We start from the raw sequence: 15,117 nt of genomic DNA, 5'->3' as shown, positions 1-15,117 counted from the left end.
ACTGAACAGAGCGAGCACGGAGGTGATGGAACGCGCTGTGGGGCCGGGAGCTTACGGCCGTCGGGGTGGTGGGTGAGCCGGAGCTGCTGGGCCAGGAGTGCAGGGGGTCGTTGCTGGGCATGTCCCAGATGGCCGGGGTGAACTCGGGCCAGCTCGGCTGAGGCTCCGAAGGCTTTGGGAGATTCATCCCACTGAAAACTAAAGCAGACGCACGAAAACGCACGGCGTGACTTTGGCTGTCTAACCATGTTACGCAACATGCTTGGGATCAGACGAACATGTTGGGATCAGGCGTGTGACGTACCTTGTGTCAGGTTGAAGGAACTGTTGGGTCCAAAAGCAGAGAAAGAGTTGTCAGATTTATAGTTTGGACTGCCGACCGTGTCAATCGGACTCCATAATCCAGAGCTTCAGGAGGAAAGGGGGAACAAAAAGAAAAGAGAAGAAAATTAGGAATGGTGCGTAGATGCTTCAGACTGAATGCATGTTTTTTTTTTCCCCCGTACCTGTCTGAGCTGTCACTTTCCACTGACATCATGTTGGCCAGAGTCTTAGCTTGGTTGTCTCCTTTTCCTGGGCCGGAGCCGCCTGCAGAGAGCATCCAACCTTACTGCTGAGGCAACGCCATTAATGGTTGCATTTCGTTACAAACGTGCACAGAACTGTCGATATTCCACCAAACAACACGATTTCGTAAATGCGATGTTTCCATTACATAAAAAACGCGAATAAAGTTGTGCATGAATAAGATTGACATTAAAAATCACGGCATCATCGTCCGACAGCTCCCTGTCATCTTTATTGTCTTTTCTGCAAGGAGTAGAGAAGACGAAAAAGACGTTTCAAGTGGTTTGCCACAAAAACACAAATTTCGTTACAGCCAGAAAAAGAACACGACATCCTTGTGCGAAAACGTATCAAAAAACGTGAGTTTTTCCAAAATCGGAGTAAATTTATTTTCGGAATTACAATTTGCACAATTATATGGTTATATTTCTTTGACCTTTATATTGCGCAAATTGGAATTACAAAAATAGATTCATTTAATGGAAACAAATTAAGAAAAAATGTTTTTGCCCCCCCCAAAAAAAAACTTTCAGCATCACACTGGTTTGTATACAGCAGCACCGGCATCACAGCAGCACACGATTCATCAAAAGTTGTTTGTCATTCAAAAATGGCTGAATCTGTTGCTCTTTTGTAAAAACTCAAACTCAGACTGTAATTTCCCAAAAACTCTACATATATCTATAGCCGCTTCCAAATACCGCATGAACACACTTATCCATGTGTGATTTTAATTTAATTTCTTATTTAATGGAAACACCGCAACTGCAAAATTGTGTTTTTTTCGTCAACATCTGCAGAATAGGGAAAAAGTTATGCGCACGTTTGTAATGGAAACGCAGCTGCTGTTGGTACCACGCTCACTGCAAACTCACCTGGGCTTTTGTCGTAACCTGCGGCTACAGCGGCGAAGGTGGGGTTTCCGTTCTTGCCTGGGAGTGGCGCGCCTGCAGACGGCTTATTTCCTGGGGCCTTTTTCTGGTTCAGCTCGCTGGGAAAACAAAACAAAGGCAAATCTTTAGAAGCATTTTCAAACTAATCCAGCTTATTCATAAAGCAGTTTGTACAACGTTACGGAGAAATCGTCCCGACTCATGGAAAACAATTAATAGCTACATTATTGATGAAAACTAGCTATAATGGGTTTCGCATCCTGTGGGATACAGAAAATTCACACGCCGTAGACAAGAGGGCCGTCAACCACCTGCACTTCGCATCGCTGGTTTAAAAATAAACTAACGCAGGTATATAAAGTTCAAAATGGCGGACCGCATGGACAAAGACATACATTGTGAGGTATGGGTTGTTGTTTTTCGTATACATACTGATGTGAGAGGACTTGCTTTTGTAAAATGTTCTTCAAGAGTGATTTCATATATATGTTTTCAAAAAAATATGAATTACATTTAAACAGCTTGCATATCAAGACGTGAAATGTCCATATCCTGGGGGATACATTGTCCAGTTAGGGTACAAAAGAGGAATAGTTGCACTCAAATTTTCTTTTATTTTCAGTCATTAAATTTATAGATAATCGCTATTAAAACAGCGCTTAAGCTTTGTTTTACCCTCAAATGTCGATTATTTTAAATTATTGTGTATTATTTATTAACTCAGGGTATTTCAGTGCAGATTTTCTAAGGGTAGAGGAAGATTGATCCTTGTACCGAGTCAGGTTCTGGTTCTGCTTGAAGTTTCTTCCTGTTAAAGGACAGTTTTACCAATCCATTGTCACTACATACATGCCGATTAACAATGACAGGGTTCAATTGAATTTCTTTTGTTAACAAATGTCTCAAGTTAGTCAATTGCTGCTAAATTGATGTGATACTGATTTGTAGTATTTGTTTTTCATTTTGAAATGCAAAACATACAAAAACAAGGTAGATTCATTGCTTACAATATTTTAAAAAAATTTCAGAATTTATTACAAACATGCAAAAGCGTAATTTTTTATACCCCAAATGCCTGGATACATCAGAAAATGGTAATTAAATAATTTCCAAATATAAAAATATCTGTCTGCCCATTAAAGTGTTTTGAAGTGGTTCATTTGTTCATGCACATCGACATGTTTCATCCCACTTTATTCACATTTAATTGTGCAGAAAATGTGATTGTCTGAACGAATCAAACGTTTTCCAAGTAACCACCGTGTTTGCAGATGGCGTCGAATAAAAAGGCAGTATGTGGAAAACACAAAAACAGCCAGGCACAGAGAGAAAACTCTGGGAAACGATCAAAGTTATCAGCCACCGTTAGCGGTCTGCGAACCGAGTCAATACGCTCAGCTCTCCCTCTCACTACCAGTTATTGAAGAGAAAGCAACAAGTAAAAGGGGCTGAAGCAGAGGAGGAGATGATGAGCTTGGAAACCACACAGGACAGAGTGGATGAAATGGTTTCTTCAGAAGCTAAACTGATATAAAAGGAGCATCAGGATGTGGCAACACAGAAATACAAGTCTGCTAATACAGGAAGTGGTTAGAGAGGCTTCGGTGTGGGATTGTCTTTCTGCAGAACGCTGCTTTGTGTGCCATGTAAAGCTGGGCTTCGTTTCTGACTCTTCTCAGCGTAGCTCTGTTTGTTTGGGTCACTTAAAAAGTTTTTCTGGAGACATTTTGACACAAACTTTATTTTTACATCTACAGTGACATTTTTTGCTTCTTTACAAAACCGTTTAAGCTCAGTCAGATTTTATGGAGAACATCCCTGAACATAAAGTTTTATGTCTTGCCACCGATTCTCGACTGTTGATTTAGGTCTGGCCTTTGACTGGGCCACTCGAGGAACTTTCATTTATCGTAAAATCTCTAATAAGATTTTTGATTTGTTGCAATCTTGATAAGTTTCAGTTATTGACGGTAAATGAAAAATGAAACCTTTGATATTGTGGGAAATGTTAGTTTTTGCTATTTTCTCCAATGTTTCTTTTATGAACGCATCAATAATGATTAGCTAATTCAAAAGTATGATTAAATGCAGTTTCTGTGTGATGTTTAGATAATGTTAGTAGCTGTGTTTCCATTAACCATAAAATTGAGCAAATTGAAATTGTGGAAATAAACATTTCTAATGGAAACATGGCACAAAAAAACAAAAACAAAAAAACGTTTTTTGTTAACATTCTGCGTAAAGATGTTTTTTTGTGTGGAAAATATGCATTTTTCAAAACTGCAAAGGAAATACCTTTTTTCACATAAGAGTCACATGATCTACAACTGGATGTTAACACTGGCAGAAACGACAAACAAGGCAACAGGGAGGAGGAGGAAGATTTTTTTTTCATGTAATGTGCAGCTTTCTCAGAAAAAGTTGTGCCTTTTGAATTCTCGTGAACAAGCGTATTCATGTGTGATTTTAATTGCATTTATTTATTTATTGGAAACGCCGTAATTGCGAAATTGTGTTTTTTTCCCCCACATTAGCGGAATATGGACAAAGACTTATTGGTAGTAGAAACGCAGCCGGTCACGGACCTGGTGCTGTTCAGCACGCTGCTGTATGTGCCTCGGGACAGTAAGCTGGGCGAGGTGGGCGGAGGGGAGCAGGTCCCCGCGGTGGCCGACCGCTTCAGGAAAGGATCTGCGTTTAATGTCTGCAGGGAGATCTGCTGGAGGCTGTCTGCTGCTGAACGTGGGGAAAAAAGAAAAGTGGTGAGTGATTTAGAGTTTGAACCGACACCAGAAACAATCAGGACAGTTTCCAGTGTGCGCTCACGCATGCTGTTGATAGGAAGAGGGATGTCCCACTCTGGAGGAGCGTAGTCCTTCTCTCCCTCTGAGCTGCTGCTGTGGCCCAGCTCCGGGACGGAGGAGCTCGACGACAGCTTGGCTAAAAGCAGGGGCCGCCCGTCATCCGGTTTCCCGTCTACTGTCGAAGAAACAAAAACCGGTCACCAAAATAATCCCAACGGAAACCGGGAGCAGAACCCAAACGCTCGGAACGCACTTCTTTGTTTCTGCGCCGGTCTCGTCTTTGAGATGAGGGGGTGAAGAGCTTTGGACGCGAAGTTCCTGCGCTGCTTGTTTTCCAGCGGCGTTACGTATGGCAGCTCCAGAGAACTGCAGCAATAAAGATTTGTCAAACATAAACCAACGAATGCGAACTCATTTTAGTAAAAAAAAAATAAATAAATAAAATCAAACCTGGACTTCTCTGTTTGGGTCTCTTTCTTTGCAGCTTCTTGTTTTCTTTCTTTGGGTTTGCTTGAGAAATTTGAAGTTTCCTCTTTTGTCTTCCCAGAAGTTGAAGTCCTTCCTTTCTTTTTTACTGGTTCCTGTCAGAAATTATGCATTTAAGTGGCTTTATGAAAATATTCACACTGAGATTGATACTGTATTGTAGCACTCCAAAATATTATCCACTAATTTCTAGTTCAAATATTTTATTTTTGTCTTTTTTCCAGTGTAAGTAGTGCTAATTTCACTGGCATATTTCACTGGAAAACATGCAAAAATGTCTTGTTATATTTGAAATAATCTGCCAGTGAAACCAGTTCTTTTTAAAATCAATATTAAAGGATTATTTACTTAAAACAAGCTCATATATCTTGCGGAAAAGTTACCTGTAAGTTTTCTGTCTACTAAGATATTTACAGAAGAAACAAAACAAAAAAAAACAAAAAAAAGGCCTTGGTAAGAGTGTGTTTTTCCGACGAACCTCTTTGAGGTTTGTCTCCACGTCTGGGTTTGAGGTCTCTGTGGTGGTGGAGGAGCTGTCGTCGTTGTCTGCCAGGTTGTCTTTCAGCTCGTCTCCCTGAGTCTTTAATCTGGGCTTTTTCTCCTTTTCTTCCTTCTTTCTCGGCGCTTTTGTTTTTGAACGCTGCTTCCCTTTGGATTCTAACACTGGAGACAAAACAACCACGGTTTGTTAAATGCCAGTGGAGCCGCGCCGGCTGGCATCGAACCGCATCTAGAAGACGGTACCTTTGCTTTGAACGGATCGAGAGCTCTGGTCCTGTAGGGCCTCGGCGGCCAGCGACTCTGGGCGATCGAGGTCGTTGTCCATGGCTCCTAAGAGGCTGGAGTATTCTGGGTCCTCCTGCAACGACGCCCCGGGCGAGCTTTGACCCTGGAGGTCCAGCTGTTTGACGTTGCGAGCCTTCCGGTTGACCAGCTGGCAGGGGGCCGGCGGGGCGTCCTGGCCGGAGGCTGAGCTTGCTTTGGGTAGCTGAGATGGAGCCGCTGGCACAGACGGGCGGCTGAAGGGCATCCTGGGCCTCTTGTCTTGGCTGTCGGGGTCCAGTAAGTTCCGGCCGCTGCTCTGTCGACCTCCGACCCTCGCTGAGCCGTTGCTGGATGGGTAAAACCCCCTGGAGTTCTGGGACGAGTCGCTGTAGTCACTAAACCAGACGGGAACAGAGAAATCAGATTAGTTGTGGAGCTGAAACCATTAATCACGATTAATCGTAATCATCAATAACTTAGTAAAGGAGTAAAGACTCTAAAACAACACTCTCAAAGAGGTAATCAAGTCAAAACAAAGCATTCTCCTTCTCCAACTCCTTCTTTGTTTGTAAATCTGTTCTACCCAAAAGTCCACAAGTTTAAGCTTCACCTGGTTCAAATTCTGTCAAAGTCCAGTTATTAATTGGTTATTGAAAAATAACATCCCTTAGTTTTAAGGGTGCAAATACTTCTGCAAAGCTATGTAAAAGTTTTAAAGTAAGAATTGCTTCCAAATTATTAGGTTACATTTTAAAAACTGAACATGAAAACGGTCCGAAGTTGAAACAAGCTTCTTCTGCATGACACACCGACCAGAATGCAAATTAATACAGATAAGAAGCTTAATTTGACCGAGCAAAGCTTTACATTGTGATAATATATACAAATCAGCTCAATGGCTGCCGGTAGGCACCAGAACCAGATATGGTCACAGTGGTTAGGCACCTAAACCACAACCCAGAGTCCACAGGAGGTTTTCCCTACGCTCAAGAGGCCTTAAAACACAAACTGTGATTGAACTTATCACATTGTTTAAAGTCTAAATGACAGAATATTAGGTCATTGTAGATATAAAATTTTAAAAATAAATGGATGAATAAAAGAAATGGCAAATTTCCATCACAAAACAGAAATTTTGAGATCTCAGAAATTTTCTAGAATAAAGAATGAAACTTCTGGGTTTCAAAAGTCAAAAATTTGCTGGACAAAACAAAGTTTGAGAAATTATCTAAAATTTTCGACTTGTGAAACTCAGGAATGTCCTAAACGTTCTATACACGTTCTGAGACTAATCTCAAAATTCAGAGTTTTTTCTAGCAAATTGTCGATTTTCAAACTCAGAAATTTTATTGGTTGTTTCTAAGAAATTTCTGAGCTTTTTGGCAGAAATTCACTCCCTTTTTTTCTCCTCTATCTACACTGGCCATAACACACCGTTGTACAATTTTTTTACTGCATTTAACATATTGTACATTTTGTGGACTCAAAGTGAAGAGAAGTGAATTTAATGCCTGTAGCAGTAACAGGTCAGGATATCTGAGTGTTGTAGGACATCATTGTCCACATCTGAGAGGGTGTGGACAGTAATGAGCCTATAATCAGTGTTCTTTGTAGACATGGGGACACACCCGTTTCTCTTTGGGAGCCAAACTGCACCGCCTGACCCACAGAAATATGCATCTAAATCACCCAGTCTGGACTGGAGATATTCTCTTCAAAGGCACAACTCTCGCTTGGATGCATGAAATCCTGCAGCTGAGATTGGCTATTGCAAGAGCACGATTTAGATCTGTGAGATTCTTTCATTTATTGATAGAATATAAAATAGTGAATCGAAGATGGGTTTTTTTTTTCTTCTCCTGTCACTTACTTTAAATCTCTGTGAATTTGGACAATTTCCCTGAGGTTAAACGGCCGCCCCGTCTCCATGCTGGAGTTGGACTCCACCGAGACGCGCCTCTTGAAAGGCTCCCAGATGCTCTGCGCCTCCAGGTAGGCGGTGACTATCACCAACAGAAACATGGAGCTGCAAAGAAAAGAGACGCATGAGCCGTCTGCGAAGGCCCAAAGTAAAGCTCATCTGACGGAGTCGCTCCCACCTCATGACGACGGACACTATGATATAGAGCTCGAGCTCCCAGCTGGGTCGGGGCAGGGTTTCGGCGCAGGCGGCCAGCATGTGGTAGGGCAGCGAGGCGTTCAGGACAAACACAAACTCCGAGCCGCCCTGCGTCACCAGTTTCAGTTCCCGGATCACTCGGGACGAGGTGAAGTCGGGTGTAAACCTGAAGCAGAAACGGAACCAAAACTCACCCATTTGCATCCTTTCACTGAGCCGTATGTCGCTCACTCCTGGCTGTTCAGAAGTATCGACATTTGTTCACTTTCAGATTGAAATGGAGTCGCCATGGCAACATCAACAAATGGTATAATGCAACTGCTTAGATGCACCGTTTTGGTTGGCTGTCAAAACTCATTTTCATTTTGAGCCTCATCAGGATCATGAATGTTCTTAAAGGGCCGGTTGTGCCAGAATGGATTGATAAAACCGATTAAAGAGCTGTTAAGTTTTTAATAGAGAGCCATTTCTTAAAACCAAATATTGAAAATGATTTCACATTGTCCCTCCAGGATTGTTTTTGTGATTTCCTCACAATCAAAATCTCTGATTTTGTTAGGCTAATTTAGATATATTTGCAAAGAAATATGCAGTTTGCCCTTATTTATGAGGTAAAATTTCACTAGATATGTCACCATCAATTTTGCTGTATGATAAATTTTCCAAATAACTATTGCGATGAACAATAACATTGTTGTTTTGAGAGCATTTTCGGATAATATCTTAATAAAAAGGTATGATAATGTACGTTCAACTTCTCAAAGATCAATAAACTTAAATTTTGTACAGAACACAGATATTTTAAATATCCAAAATAAAGCACAACAAGCAAAAACAATAAATAAAATGGAAACAGAAACCACACACAAACATTAACCAGATGGATTATGAAGTCTCCGTTAACAAAACTGCCCTTTAAAGATGTGGAAATTATTGAGCTCATTCTAACTTAGCATGTGATTAATTGATTAACTGCGACAGGCTTAAATGAGACTTTGTGAATCGCCGAATCAAACGTAATGCAGAGGAAGTAGTGAAATAAAAGTAAGAAATGCCACCAACCACAGGCGGGAGTTAGCGGTCACTTAAATGGGGTGTTTTCATTTTTTGCAGAAAATTTGCAATAAAGTCAGAGTTGCATATTAGCGTGAAAAAATGCAGGGGATTGTTGATTTTCCATGAATTTCCACAATTGTGGAATCATGACAAACTGGTGGGGCTGATTGATTTGATGTCTGGAGTTTAGATTGGTTCATGAAAAAAGATACTGTGGGCCAGATGTGACCCCTGGACCTTGCGTTTGATACATGTGTCCTAACGGGTAAAGTCAGTAAGCTTGCAATAACAGTTTTTAAATTATGTGTGTAGTACATATGGCCCTTTAATTTGGAAACTAATTAATGGAAACGAGGCATGCAGGACATGATAAACGTGCCAGAAGCAGAGCCTTTAACAAAACACCCATTGTATTCATTACACCTGTTTACCCACATATATTGGTCAAAATGATTGTTAAAGAGACAATTACATTTCATTAGTCTGAATAAAGCCTCACCAATATAATACAATCTGAAACAGACCACAACCTGGCTGGCTGAGTGACATGTAAAGTAAAATACTAACTTAAAAAACAAGCAGGTTATTTTGTCATTTTTGCCAGTGAAAGAGTAAGACAAACAGTTGTGATCACTCACAGTATGACGATATCTTTTGAAGCATTCGGCTTGAGTGCAAACTCCTGGCAGTTGAGAACTTTGAATCCATATCCTTCGCAAGCTTGGCCGTTGATTTCTGCTGATTTGATGGTGATCGGGAGCAGTCCAGTGTTCTCCACTCTGAAGGTTCTCTTGAGAGTAAAGTTTGGCTCCTTAACTTTTATTTCTGGAACACGGGACAGATCGAAGGTTAATAAAAACAAAACAAAACAAGAAAAAGCCGTTTGTTTGGTAAAGAGCCATGGCTAATGGTTTTAGAGCTAAAGAAACAGTGTTTTTCCATCAAATGTTTGCCCTTCCTCACTTTCTGACTCAAAAGTTGGTGTTTGTTTTTCGACCAACCCAGTTTGCTCTGATTGGTTAAAAACGAGGCAGGCCCAGTCAGGTGCTTTCCCTTTGTTTAAACCTGCCAAACTAGCCGTACGGCGGAGACTACTGACCCGTGTCTTCATGGAGAGACAGCTCTTTATGTGAGGGGAGGAAAAACCTGGACAACGATGAAAGCGCCTCAAGCTCTAAAGGGTCACTGTGTTTGGTTATATATGCATCTCCGAGGCAAAGATCTGGCAGTACAGCTGCAGCTTTTAACAGCTTTCTTGCCCTTTTAAATTCAAACCACATATTTAAAGTTGATATAAAAGTCTCCGACTTTGGGCTTAATTGGTTTTAGATCAATTTGGTCCCACTTTATAATAGGGAATATAAAACAAATATCGGGATGAATCGCAATAAATTATTAAAATAATCGTCAACTCATTTAGTAATTGATTTTTAGTATAGTATACAGACTCCAAAAAAAGGCTATTTGCTGAAAGAACAACACACTCAGAGCAGTAAGTAAACCAAAGCATATATGAGTTTTGTATTTAGGATGAAAAATCTTCTTTGTCTGTAAATTATTTTCCCCCAAAACTCAAGTGGAATAGTTTCAGCCTTACCTGGTTTAAATTCTGTTAATAAAAAAAATCTCCCATTAATCACCTTGTGCTATCCAATTATTTATTGGTTATTTAAAAATAAAACAAATCACCCCTATGTTTTTTTTGTTAAGACAAGCAGAAAAGTTTTTGACATGTGGATGAAGTATTTTTAGCTGCAGATGCATCAGTACAAGTGATCAAACGTTCACTAAAAGAATGTTACTACATTGCATTTTAGGCTATAAAGTTTATTTTCTCGTGTAATGAAGGAATTGAAATGTTTAATTGCATCTGTCAATGTATTTCAAATATTGCATAAGAAAGGCTGAATGAAAAATCAGCAGAAAGTGCCAAATGTTTTTAACCTGATTAATTGATTAACCGTCAGAATAGTAGATTACTAAAACAATGTTTAGTTACAGCCCTACCTTATCACCACAGATAAGACATTAATGACCTGTGAGTGTTAGATTGTGTCTTTAGCGCATTGTTATCTGCTTTCAATTCTTTGTATTTGATCAAACGTGCATGAAAAAGAGACACATGTCTGCTGACGCTCCTTTTCACCTGCCATTTCGCTATGACAACATTTATATCGAGTTACTGCAAAACTACTCACACTACCGCTTGAACTTTTCCACATATTGTCAGATTTCACCCATGAGTAACCAAGCACCCTGAATGCAGCATCTCCCACTGTGAAGCTGGGTGGGGGATGTCGTTAGTGTATTTCTAATGTTGTATAAAAACAAGGTGATGGCAGAATCATGCTGTGGGAATGCTTTAAATACTTTTGCAAGTCACTGTGGATGTACAACTGAGCAGTTCTGTTTTTAAACTCCTTGTTTAAACATTCATGAAAAGCATGAGCTCATTTTCGTTCAAAGCTACTTTCCTTTGGGTACTTTTCATGAAATTAGAAAAAATAAGTCCTTGTCATATTGCCTGTAATCACTAATATTCCACAGATATTTTTGCAGCCTGACTCCTAATATTTGTTTTCTTTAATCATTATTTTTGTAATCGATTTTGCTATCTTTCTGTCAATTGGATAAAAAAAAACATTTTTTTTTACGATCACTAAAGCATTTCACATACAATTGTAGAAATACATTAAAATATACTAATGAATTTTATTGCTTAAAATGCAATAAATTTAGAGAACAATTGATCGTTTGAAGCAAATGATGCATTTGCAGCGAAAAGGAAATAAATAATTCTACCGTGAAAAACTCGTCCCTTTCTGCTCGATTAAACATTTCTACGGTTTATGGCTGATCTGGTTAAGGGTTGATCGTTCCACAGTGTCGGATTCCTTGTAACTCTCTCTCAGTTCCACTCCCAGAGATGTGGACGTACTTTCTGTGCAGTCTTTCAGCAGCGCCTCCGTCATCTTGAACCTCAGCGAGCTGCCCTGCCCCGGAGGCTTCCCCGCCACCTTCAGGCTTTCCGTCGTGCCGCGTCCGTGGAGCACGATCGTGTCAATCACCGTCAGGTTGTTCCTGAACGCATTCCCAAAACACCCAGAGGATAAACATGCCACTGTATTTAGTGAGGCCACAGCTGTCTGGACTTTAGCAGATATGGTTACCTGACTATAAGAAGGGAGGAGACGCTGTGGTTTCTGACGGGCGTGAACCTCACGCTGAATGACTTCACTTCCCCGGGCAGCAGCATGAGATTGTAGACAAAGGGTCTGGTTGAGCCTTCAACAAACCCTGAACTGCTCTTTATTAGGGACGTCTGCCACACAAACAAGAGAGGCTGTTAGCTGCTAACAGCTTTCACATGCTGCCTCAGCAGCGCTACAATTAGCAGGAGGGAAGCCAATAAATAATGAAGCACTCACTTGGTTTCTGTGAACCTGGAACTCGAATGTGCTTGTATCAATGTTGATGCTGGACAAATTTCCCAGTGGCAACCTGAACGTTTAGAGCACAATGAGACAATGAGTTGGAGAAATGACCAGAGAATAGATCCTCTAGAGTTGAAAGGAGTCGTCACCTGTCGGCCAGCTTTCCAGAAAACACAGAGGGGTTGGGAAGAAGCGCCAGCGGGAGAACTTGGACGTAAACGGGGACGTCTGCAGGGTTCTGCAGGATCACCTCCTCGTCCTGCATTGTAACAGAAACATCAGCTTCCTCCGGTTCGAATACGCTAAGAGATAATCCTGCGTGTGTGTCATGAAACGGAGGGCTTTAACTCACTGAGGAGCTGTTTGTGCTGGTCAGGGGGAACATGATTCTCTGTGAGGAGTTGACGAGAGAAGGCCAGGTCAAATGGGCCGTGACTTTAGCTTCGATGTTCTTCTGGAGGTCCGTGTTGACTTCGAAGATGGCTTCGATTCTCCAGGGGGAAAGAAAAGGGAGAACATTAGAGTTTTTCAGCAAGAATAGTAAGACTCAAACTTTGTAAACGGCGTTTTTCACAAACAGGAAACGCTTCACAGTTTTCTGGGGCTATTCTTTAACCCCACATCGTTTCATTTCAGAAAACCGAACCTTCAGGATGGAGTTATGTCTGGTTAACATTTCGTGATGGCTGAATAGTGCAAACATGTTGTTTCAGTTAGGCCTGTCACCATAATAAATTTAGCTGGAAGTGAGCGTTAGCAGCTCGTTTCCAGTAGCTTGACCAGTCCTGAGTCACAGAACCAGTGGGCAAAGACGTCTGTTAATGTCTCAAACCTTTAGATGACAGAAACTTCCAGCTAGAGAAAAACCTACTTAGAATGACAGTAAATAGTCCTGTGATGACAAAATTTAAGACCTGTGATTAACATATTTAAGGCTGATTAAAAAATTTTTTTTTATGAATTTAAGAGATTTCAAGACCTTAATTTTAGATAAATGAATATAAGATATGCGGATCCCCTGAAGAAGGGACTTGAAAATTTTTTCATTTTATATATTAACCATGCTAAAATCCTCTTTTGTGTTAAAAGATATGAGTAGCAATTTCAACTTATTTTTTTCAAAAACAATATTTTGGCAGATATGAAGTTTAATAAAAAACTTGCAACTTTAATTGCAACCCAAAAAAAAAAAAACCAGGGCCGCAAAATCAGCGATTTTAAGTCACAACAATCACCGACAAACTTTGCAACATCCCAGAGGGACTGAAAAGATGCTTACTTGTGTCCTGAGCGCTCTTTGATCTCCTTCCATCGTTTGAGGAGTTTCTGATGAAGGTCTACGTCGGCATCCCAGATATCTTCTTGCAACACCAGACCATGAGGCTTGGATTCAGCTGCGAGATGAAAAAAAAAGAAACGAAAAAAGAAGAGAAACAGTTACACTTGGAAAATTTTTTAACATTTGCAAAAGGAAGAGAAAACTCAATAAAAATAAATATTGAATGTGTAAAACCTAACATAAATTAAGAGTTCAGGAAAGGTCTGAGAGGACAGACGTAATAAACTGGAGCTCTGATTTACATTCAGTCGTCAACAATATATCATCTTAAATCGGGTTAAGTGCATTTTAGCCAGATCTGCAGGCGCTTTGCTATAAATCACTAACAGCAGTAGCTAATACAAGCAGGAAAATAAAAAGTGACACTTTCTTTTTGAAATCACTGCGCAGCATGAGTGATGCCAACATGATCCCGCTTCCCCATGGACACAGAAAGCTGATCTATCTACACCAAACTTACATTTAAGCACAAATGGCAGGCCCACATAACAGTGATCACCACACTGCAAGCTGGCGTCAAAATAAATATTTGCCACCTGGAAAACATGGGGAAAAAATAAATAAATAAATAAAAATAAGTTTACGTCCACAACAGCAACAACAACAAAATAATCAATTTCAAACCCCGAGGAGGATTTTCTACCTTGGATTTTCGTCTCGGCTCCAGCTCATCTTTGTTGTTGCGCAGACGCTTGTAATAGAACCTGATGTCCTCCGTCAGCGACTGGATCTGCTGCAGCCGGACTTTTTGTGTGAAGGAGCTCTGAATGTTGAAGCTTTGGTGAACGACTTTTCCCTGAGGAAACAACGGGAGATACGGGACTCGCATCACACAGCCAAAAGCCACCGTAGGGCTGAAAAAATTATTTTAGTAATTGATTATTTGATCGATTCTTCTGACAATTAATACATCGGATTTAAAATTGTCACATTCTGCAGATTTTTCATTTAACAATTTAAGTGTTTTCTACACAATAGTAGAAGTGCATTAAAAATATGCAAGTAAACAATTCAGTCCTTTCTTCATCCATCCATTCATTTTCTTTGCACCCTTGTCCCTACTGGGGTCAGGAGGGTTGCTGGTGCCCATCTCCAGTTGACATTCCGGGCAAAGCCTGGACAGGTCGCCAGTCTGTCGCAGGGCAACACAGAGACAAACAGTACAAACAACCATGCACTCACACCTAGGGACAATTTTAGAGAAACCAATTAACCTGACAGTCATATTTTTGGACTGTGGGAGGAAACCAGAGTACCCGGAGAAAACCCACGCATGCAAACTCCATGCAGAAAGACCCGGGCCGGGAATCAAACCCAGAACCTTCTTGCTGCAAGGCAACAGCTCTACCAACTGCGCCACTATGCAGTCCTCCAGTCCTTTATTATAAAAGAAAAAACATTTAATTGCTTAAAATGCGATAACAGTACTCCTTAAGTGAATGTTTAATTAGTAGTAGCAAATGATAAAACGGCAGCTAAAAAACAATTACAACATGTGAAAATCTCAGTTCTTTCTCCTCGACTCATCAATACAGTGTAGAACTGAGCTGATTTTATTTTTTAGACTAATTCATAGCAAAACGTGATTGTATTTACAGACAAAGAAGGGTTTATTTTAATCTTAATGGCAAATTGCATGTATTTTTTTTTTGTG

The 15,117-nt window shown here is 40.5% G+C and overlaps 1 protein-coding gene across 3 annotated transcripts in view; it reads right to left on the bottom strand.

The window, feature by feature from the left end:
* The window catches only part of tmem131 (transmembrane protein 131), a 41,739-nt gene that overhangs the window by 1,242 nt on the left and 25,380 nt on the right, over positions 1-15,117 (bottom strand). The window contains exons 20-40 of one of the 3 annotated variants that reach the window (XM_017304445.2): positions 14,107-14,259; positions 13,924-13,999; positions 13,404-13,518; positions 12,477-12,615; positions 12,274-12,383; positions 12,119-12,191; positions 11,861-12,012; positions 11,629-11,771; positions 9,329-9,515; positions 7,615-7,800; positions 7,386-7,541; positions 5,495-5,910; positions 5,229-5,413; positions 4,715-4,845; positions 4,518-4,630; positions 4,287-4,439; positions 4,046-4,193; positions 1,443-1,558; positions 507-588; positions 305-408; positions 56-198 (exon numbers count right to left, since the gene is read on the bottom strand). In XM_017304445.2, coding sequence (XP_017159934.2) covers positions 56-198; positions 305-408; positions 507-588; positions 1,443-1,558; positions 4,046-4,193; positions 4,287-4,439; positions 4,518-4,630; positions 4,715-4,845; positions 5,229-5,413; positions 5,495-5,910; positions 7,386-7,541; positions 7,615-7,800; positions 9,329-9,515; positions 11,629-11,771; positions 11,861-12,012; positions 12,119-12,191; positions 12,274-12,383; positions 12,477-12,615; positions 13,404-13,518; positions 13,924-13,999; positions 14,107-14,259 — 3,081 coding nt within the window. Of the gene's footprint in view, positions 1-55; positions 199-304; positions 409-506; positions 589-1,442; positions 1,559-4,045; positions 4,197-4,286; positions 4,440-4,517; positions 4,631-4,714; positions 4,846-5,228; positions 5,414-5,494; positions 5,911-7,385; positions 7,542-7,614; positions 7,801-9,328; positions 9,516-11,628; positions 11,772-11,860; positions 12,013-12,118; positions 12,192-12,273; positions 12,384-12,476; positions 12,616-13,403; positions 13,519-13,923; positions 14,000-14,106; positions 14,260-15,117 lie in introns of all 3 variants that reach the window. The other 2 variants (XM_017304444.2, XM_008407646.3) reach the window with 2 other exon arrangements.

The sequence above is a fragment of the Poecilia reticulata genome, chromosome 4 (genome assembly GCF_904066995.2).
Source record: "Poecilia reticulata chromosome 4, P_reticulata-male-v2, whole genome shotgun sequence".
Classification (NCBI taxonomy): Eukaryota; Metazoa; Chordata; class Actinopteri; order Cyprinodontiformes; family Poeciliidae; genus Poecilia; species Poecilia reticulata.
This window is presented reverse-complemented; position numbering and strand designations above follow the sequence as displayed.